This window comes from Pan paniscus, chromosome 12 (genome assembly GCF_029289425.2).
Source record: "Pan paniscus chromosome 12, NHGRI_mPanPan1-v2.0_pri, whole genome shotgun sequence".
Lineage (NCBI taxonomy): Eukaryota > Metazoa > Chordata > Mammalia > Primates > Hominidae > Pan > Pan paniscus.
The window spans coordinates 27,196,224-27,204,503 of NC_073261.2; the positions used below are offsets into that span (position 1 = coordinate 27,196,224).

Sequence of the window (8,280 nt, forward strand, 5' to 3'; positions counted from 1 at the left end):
TAATTGAGACAGAGTCTCACTCTGTTGCCCAGGCTGGAGTGCAGTGGCACCCCACAATCTGCTCACTACAACCTCCGCCTCCCAGCTTCAAATGATTCTCCTGCCTCAGTCTCCCGAGTAGCTGGGACTACAGGAACCCACCACCATGCTCGGCTAATTTTTGTATTTTTAGTAGAGACAGGGTTTCACCATGTTGGCTAGGTTGGTCTCGAACTCCTGGCCTCAAGTGATCCACCCTCCTCGGCCTCCCAGAGTGCTGGGATTACAAGTGTGAGCCACTGCCTGGCCCCTGTGGAAGTTTTCTGTTCGACTCAGCCTCTTGACATTCTGTGGCCTCCCAAGCCAGTTCGCCATGTGGCACTGTCCCAGGCATGGGGTGAAGGGTGCCATTGTCCCTCACTCCTTTCCACAGTGAGAAACTCCAGGAAGAGCAGGGCCATAAATGCTTCTCTTTAAGAAGATTAAATGTCTTGCATTTAGATGGACTCACAGTGGCCTTGAACAGGGCTCGGGGGACACCAGACGTCATGGGCATCAGGCAGCCAGCTAGAGGTTGCAGACATTTTCTGCATAAGGCTAGTGAGCAGCAGTGAGGGAAAAGGCCCACTAGGTTGAGCGCCAGAGCTGGGCTTTCTAGGAGCTGAGGGCAAGTCAGATGACACTGAAAGAGGGGGTTCTCTTTCAGAGCATGATGGAAGCTTAACCTTGCATGTATGCGCAGAATGTTAGGCTTACTTCACTGGAGAGTTTCAGGCCTGGAAAGCCACCTGTGGAGCCCAATCCACAAGCCGGGCTTCATGACTGCCTCTCGCTTCTCTAAAATAAGCCGAGCAGCTGCAGCCTTGCCCTCCTCCCAGGTGTTGGTGTTTGGAAGTGCCCTGGCATGTCTGACACTGTGAAGGCAGCCCGTGTTGTGGTACCCGAATGAGGATGGACTTGGGTGTTGACGGGGCGGTGTGTTCAGGTTTCTAGATCACATTAAGAATGAGGACAGCCCAGGGCCCCCAGTTGGCAGCCACCATGCCTTTTTCTCCGACGACCAGGAGCCCTACCCTGTGACTGATATTTCGGACCTGATCCGGGATTCCTATGAGGTAACGGGAACCCCCGCCCCATGCCCCGTTGCAGCCCCTAACCCCCCGGGAATTGTGACTGGGGGATGGATGTGGAAGGAGGTTCCTGGGCCACTTCCTGTTTCCACACTTTTGATGAGCAGGGGACTGAGCAAGTGGTCCCTTTTTTCCCTGCAGAAATTTGGAGACCAGTCTGTGGAGCAGATCGAGCACCTACGTTACAAGCACAGGATCAGGGTCCTCCAAGGCCACGAGGACACCACAAAGCAGAACGTGGTGGGTAGCAGACGCCTCACCCCCGGTGATCACGGTATTGGGGAGCCAACCTGGGAGTGCGCGTCCTTTTTGGTCATAAGAATGCCAGCTTTGAAAAATGTATATATATATTTTGGATTACATTAACAACTTAAGGGTGAAGTAGTGTAGAAACAATGTGAGCTTTGGAGCCAGGTGATGAGTGTACTCAACACTGGAGCCTGTTTCCCCCGTGTAAAATGGGGATAACAGTGCCTGCTGCGCAGTTAAATGAGGTTGGGGTCTATGATGCCTAGCACAGGGGGCCCGCAGGGGCATTAGCTGGCGCTCAGAAGGCTCCTCCTGCTCATGCTGTTTCTCTGCTAGCTTCCTGGCTTCCATTAGAGCTCGGTAGGTTTGTCCTTAGGCACTGATGTGTGAACTGGAAAGAGGCTAAGGATGAAACACCTGGGAAAGATACCTGGAAGTGATCTTTATGTCAGAAAAGAGCCTTTGTGGGAGAGAAGCTGGTGCATGGGCTCCTTGTGTCCCCTTCAGGAGGAAGAGTCCCCTCCTGCCCTGACCCCTGGGGGTGCAGGCCTAGATTTCATGACATTGCTGTTTATTCTTTCCTCAAGCTTCGAGTCGTTATCCCGGAAGTCTCAATTCTTCCTGAAGACCTAGAGGAGCTCTACGACTTATTCAAGGTACGCAGCTCTGGGAAGATGAGGGGTTCCAGGCCCTGAGCTGGCCTGAGCCGCGGTGCCCAGCCTGCCCAGGGGACAGCATGCAGCTGCCTGCAGGGCTCCGTGGAGCAGAGGCTGGAGCTGCCCCCCTTGAAGCTGTCTTAGCCTGCCTACCTGCTTCTACCCAGAAACCTCTCTCCCCACCCTCCACCCTAGAACATGGGAGGAGGGAGCTGGGGTGCTCTTTGGGCAGCCCAGCAGGCCTGGCCTCGCGCTGAAGCTGCTGCACTCTGCTGGGAGGGCTTCGGTGCTGTAATCTACTCTGCTCACCACTGCTCTAGTGAGTGCGGGCTCTGGGTCCTGCGGTGACCCTTTTTGAAATCATCACCTGATAATACTTTTTAATTACTTGTGATCCCACACCACAGTACATGCATGAATATTTTCCTATTTGTGTGGCAGATATGCATTCAAGTTCATATTCTATTTTTCCTTAACATTCTTCCATGTTGCCGTATAGTCTTAATCATTTTTAATAACTCTGTGATCTATCATATAGCTAAAACTTAATATAGTTAATGAGATTTTTAATATTTGGATATTTACCTGGAATCATCCTGCAAAGAACATCTTCAGGCACATTACTAGAGTTTTCTTGCTCAAAACAGTAAATGGAAATTAGGAACAGAGGCAGGCACGTTGTGGACTCCTGCTACCCTGGCAGAGACGGGGAGGAAGCGCAGTTGCAGAAAGCAAGCCTGGCAGGGAAGGGAGTGTGGCTGCCCCAGCTCGTCTTGGTGGGGGCTCCAAGCCCCTTTCCCTCCTGAGCCCAGGTTCCCAGCATGATTGAAATGATAGTCAGCACAGTCCAGGGCTTTGGAAGCCATGGAGCAGGCCTTTCCCCGCAGTCAGTGACTGCAGGGTTGTTGGGTTAGTTAGTAGGTTCCTCACTCCTCATTCCTAATGAGCAGGATGTATGGTGAGAATTAGCAGGCCGCTTTCTCCCGTACACATCATGTTTGCAAGTTTTATTGTTTCCTTTGTTGTGTGAAGGCAAACTATGAAGTCAAAGGTTACTTGGTATCCCAACCCCTGCCTCATTTTGGCTTTCAAGGAAGGAAAACAGGGAATACCAGGAACATAAAAGTAGGCAAACAAATTATGTGAGTTTTGGTTTGTGTTTTTTACCTTAAAAAGACTTTGATTTATTTAGGGCTAATTGTTCTCAGGTTGAGAGAATAGGAACTATCGCATGTCGGAATTTATGTAATTTAAAGGATGGCTTTAAATTCACAATAAAAACAAATTTTGTTAAGTACCAGCCACATCGTTCATGTTTCATAGGAAAGATTAAAAAAGGCCTTCAAAGCCAACCATGTTTGTTTCCTGTTTTTATCCTTCCTATGAAGGACCAACAGTGTTGGTTGGTACTTGAGGAAATTTATTTTTATTGTTAGTTTAAAGCCATTCTTTAAATCACATAAATTCAGGTCTGTGATATCTCCTTTTCTGTCAAATTGAGAACAGCTTCATTACTTTATCTCTGCAAGAAGGATGTGAACAGTATAAATACAGACTTGGTGCGTAAGCTACTCCTGGAGGCATCGGGGCCTGAAACGGCGCCTTGTGTATTCCACAAACGCGTTCCTACTGCTAAGCAGTGAAATTCACCCAGTGTTGCTGGGTTATTGTGCTCTAGAGAGCATTTGGTCTCTTCAGTGTTATTTTGCTTCCTTTCATGTTCTGCGTAAGACTTATTTTCAAAGTTTAATTGAAAGACACAAAGCTAAATAAAATTATACCTTACCATTAAAAAAAGAAAAAACCATTTTTTTCTCTTACCATTGAAAAAAGAAAAACAAAGCTTCTAAGCAAGAAAGGAAAGTAGCTGGGTGCAGTGGCTCACGCCTGTAATCCCAGCACTTTGGGAGGCCGAATCACTTGAGGTCAGCAGTTCAAGACCAGCTTGGCCAACATCATGAAAACCTGTCTCTACTAAAAATACAAAAATTAGCTGGGCGTGGTGACGCACTCCTGTAATCCCAGCTACGCGGGTGGCTGAGGCGGGAGAATTGTTTGAACTTGGGAGATGGAGGTTGCAATGAGCCAAGATCATAGCCACTGCACTCCAGCCCTGGCAACACAGTGAAACTCCGTCTCAAAATAAATAAATAAAAAATTTTTTAAAAAAGGGCCTATCGTGCCCGTATTACCCTCCCTGTACAGATAATTGCGGTTAACAATGTGCGTATCTTTCCGGAATTTTCCCTCTTGTATCTATCTATAAATACACACATGCCTACAATACATACACACACACTTACTTTTCTTTCCCACATAGAAGTGAGATTATGGTATATATAATACCTGCAGGTTTTTTTGTTTGTTTGTTTCAGTTGACCACGTATGATGAACTTTGTTCTAGATGAGAATCTATAGATCTTTTCTCATACTTTTTTAGTGATTGCAGTTTCCTTGTAGGGCCGAACTCTGATATACTTAATTATTCATCTCTTGAGTGACATTTGTGTTGCTTCCGGTTGTTGCTGCTTGACACTGAGCACCTGTGCATTTCCTGGACCCCAGTGCTGCTGATTCTGTAGAATGGGTTCCTTGAGGTGGAACTGTTGGGTCATGGGTGACGTATATATTCAACTTTAGTCAATACTGCTAAAGCTTTTTTAATTTTTTCAAATTACAGTTCTGGCCGGGCACGGTGGCTTATGTCTGTAATCCCAGCACTGTGGGAGGCCAGTGCGGGTGGATCACTTGAGGTCCAGAGTTTGAGACCAGCCTGACCAACATGGTGAAATCCCGTCTCTACTAAAAATACAAAAATTAGCCGGGTGTGGTGGCATGCACCTGTAATCCCAGCTACTTGGGAGGCTGAGGCAGGAGAATTGCTTGAACCTGGGAGGCAGAGGTTGCAGTGAGCCAAGATCGTGCCACTGCACTCCAGCCTGGGCAACAAGAGTGAGACTCTGTCTCAAAAAAAAAAAAAAAAAATTACAGTCCCACTGATGGTGTCTAAGAGGACTCATTTCCCCACACTCCACACCCACCCAGCATTTAATATCATGGATCTTTTAAAATTTTGCTAGTCCAGTGGAAAATTGCATTTCATTTTAATTTAAACTTGTTTTCTCATTAATGAGGTTGAGTGCCAGTTCATGTTTATTGGCTAGTTCTCTACTCTTTTGAATCACCTGTTCATGTCCTTTGCCTATTTTTATAGTGGTTTGTTTTCCTGTGGCATTCTATGTAAACTAATATTTGTCCTTGGCATATGCATTACAACCATTTTCTTCTGCATTTTATGGGATGTTGATGTGACAGTCTACATGAATATACATAGAAATTCATGGTGTGCCTTGGGTTTTAAGGAACAGAAATTTATGAGACCTTTATTTCACACTTAAAAGTTCTTGTGGTTATTTTCATGATTCTGTAATGACTATTTAAATAACATGGCTGCAGTGAATATGACAGTAAAATTATAAATGGCATTTTGGTCTCTTTGAGGATATGAGCTTGCAGACTACAGCATCTGCCCTTGTTTTTGTCCCATCCTGTGGACAGAGGACATTGAAATGGTCAAGAACCCTGCAGTTACTGGGAACTACTTCAGACTTTTGTGAATTGGGATGTCCAAAGAGATGACGTAGTCATTTAGTATGGGTGGAAATGATGCATTCTGAAGAGGCTCACCTGGTCCTCAGCGATGGGGCCAGTTTTGTTAGTTTTCAGTCTATTCCCAAGACTTCAACTCACCTTAAAAAAAAAACTTGGCCGGGCGCGGTGGCTTACGCCTGTAATCCCAGCACTTTGGGAGGCCGAGGCGGGCGGATCACGAGGTCAGGAGATCGAGACCATCCTGGCTAACACGGTGAAACCCCGTCTCTACTAAAAATACAAAAAATTAGCCGGGCGTGGTAGCGGGCGCCTGTAGTCCCAGCTACTCGGGAGGCTGAGGCAGGAGAATGGCGTGAACCCGGGAGGCGGAGTTTGCAGTGAGCCGAGATCGCGCCACTGCACTCCAGCCTGGGCGACAGAGCGAGACTCCGTCTCAAAAAAAAAAAAAAAAAAAAAAAAACTTAAAAAAAATTGTTAATGTATTCATGTGGTTCAGAATTGAGAAAGTATTAAAAATATGCAATAAAAAGTCTCACTTCCGCCTCTGGGGCCCTCCCCACAGGTAGCCAGGGTTATTAGTTCCTTCTGTATCCTACAGATCTGGCTAGTCCTTTTTGATTTTTAAATAATATGATTTTGGGCCAGTCGCAGTGGCTCATGCCTATAATCCCAGCACTTTGGGAGGCCAAGGCGAGTGGATCACCCGAGGTCAAGAGTTCGAGACCAGCCTGGCTGACACGGTGAAACCCCATCTCTACTAAAAATACAAAAAGTTAGCTGGGTGTGGTGGCGGGCACCTGTAATCCCAGCTACTCGGGAGGCTGAGGCATGAGACTGGTTTGAACCTTGGAGGCGGAGGTTGCAGTGAGCTGAGATCGCGCCACTGCACTCCAGCCTGGGTGACCGAGCGAGACTCCGTCTCGAAAAAAGGAAAACAAACAAAAAAAACGCTCTGTTGCCCAGGTTGGAGTGCAGTGGCGCGATCTCGGCTCACTGCAACCTCCGCCTCCGGAGTTCAAGCGATTCTCCTGTCTCAGCCTCCTGAGTAGCTGGGATCACAGGTGCACACCACTACACCCAGCTAATGTTTTGTATTTTTTAGTAGAGACGGGGTTTCACTGTGTTGCCCAGGCTGGTCACGAAATCTTGAGCGCAGACGATCCACCCACCTCGGTCTCCCAAAGTGATAGGATTACAGGCGTGAGCCACCACGCCCGGCCAAAAAAGTAGGATTTTAAGTGAAAATATCAGAATAAAAATTGTGTGTCTTCTATAATGAAAACTATGTTAGCTGAACTGTACATTTAAAAATAGTTAGTGGTACATTTTACGTTATGTATATTTTACCACAATGAGAAAGAAAAAAAACCTTAATAAAAAAACCAACGTGAAAATTACATGTTCATGTGGGTAAGGATGTCAGGGTAACAAGGGAACACTTTTACGTATCCAGTTAGAGTGGTGAGATTGTGAGTAATTTATTATTGTATTTGTTTGTGTTAATAACGTGGCTTGTTCAATAAGTGGTAAGAGCTCCCTTTCCCCCTCTTATTTGAAGAGAGAACATATGATGAGCTGTTACTGGGAGCAGCCCAGGCCCATGGCCTCACGCCACGACCCCAGCCGGCCCTATGCCGAGCAGTACCGCATAGACGCCCGGCAGTTTGCACACCTGTTTCAGCTAGTCTCACCCTGGACCTGCGGGGCCCACACGGAGATCCTCGCCGAAAGGACGTTCAGGCTCTTGGATGACAACATGGACCAGCTCATCGAGTTCAAAGCGTTTGTGAGCTGCCTCGGTATGCCTCTGTGGGATTTCGCAGTGAGGTGCTTTGGGGTGTGGGTCTGTGAACAGAACACAAAGTGGATCTTCGGAGCAGGCAGATGCACATGGTGTAACACTTTTGTGACTGGCCTGACATGAACTTATGATTTTGAAATATCACTCTGCAGGCCCCTCTCAGGATCTACTTTCTGAAGGGGGATGGGAGAGGGGCCCACGCTCTCAACATACGAGGCTGTTCACCTTGCTTTCCTTGGCATCCACGATGTGGTGGTGGCTTGTTGGAAGCTATGTTCCTAACTTTTGTCCATAAAATTAAAATGTTTTGGAAGGTATGAGGCCAGACAACATTCACAAAGTTCCGTGGAGCTCACATAGTCAGCCCAGTCTTTAACACTTTCATTGCTACCATGGTGTGTGTCTGGGGCAGGAGAGTTGGGGGTGGCAGGTATTGACCTTCCCCAGTGTTCTCTCCACAGTGAGTTTGTGTCCTGACAAGTGGACTTTCAGCATTGGCATCAACTCACTCTTTTTAAACTTTTTGCAGATATTATGTATAATGGAGAAATGAATGAGAAGATTAAACTATTATACAGGCTTCATATCCCTCCAGGTAAGAAAGTCCAAGTAGCAAAATCAGACTGTGCTCTGCTTCAACACAGTATCAGCTTTGTGCATGACTCTGAAGCTCTTCTCTTTTTAAAGTTCACTTATGCTTGAGGCAACAGGTGTTTCTGGCTTGGGGTTTCAGGTCACAGGTTTGAAGTTCTGTGCTGCACAGCTCTGGCAGGACCTCCCAAACTGGAGTGTGCACCAGAATTGCCTGGAGGGCCTGTTAAACCAAGTTCCTGGGCCCCCACCCTGGTTTCCA

The 8,280-nt window shown here is 47.0% G+C and overlaps 1 protein-coding gene across 3 annotated transcripts in view; it reads left to right on the forward strand.

Annotated features, from left to right (window-relative positions):
• TBC1D8 (TBC1 domain family member 8) overlaps positions 1-8,280 on the forward strand; it is a 144,784-nt gene that overhangs the window by 122,354 nt on the left and 14,150 nt on the right. For all 3 annotated transcript variants that reach the window (XM_063594757.1, XM_034952037.3, XM_034952038.3), the window contains exons 13-17: positions 965-1,094; positions 1,251-1,349; positions 1,946-2,014; positions 7,185-7,425; positions 7,957-8,022. In XM_063594757.1, coding sequence (XP_063450827.1) covers positions 965-1,094; positions 1,251-1,349; positions 1,946-2,014; positions 7,185-7,425; positions 7,957-8,022 — 605 coding nt within the window. The remainder of the gene's footprint in view (positions 1-964; positions 1,095-1,250; positions 1,350-1,945; positions 2,015-7,184; positions 7,426-7,956; positions 8,023-8,280) is intronic.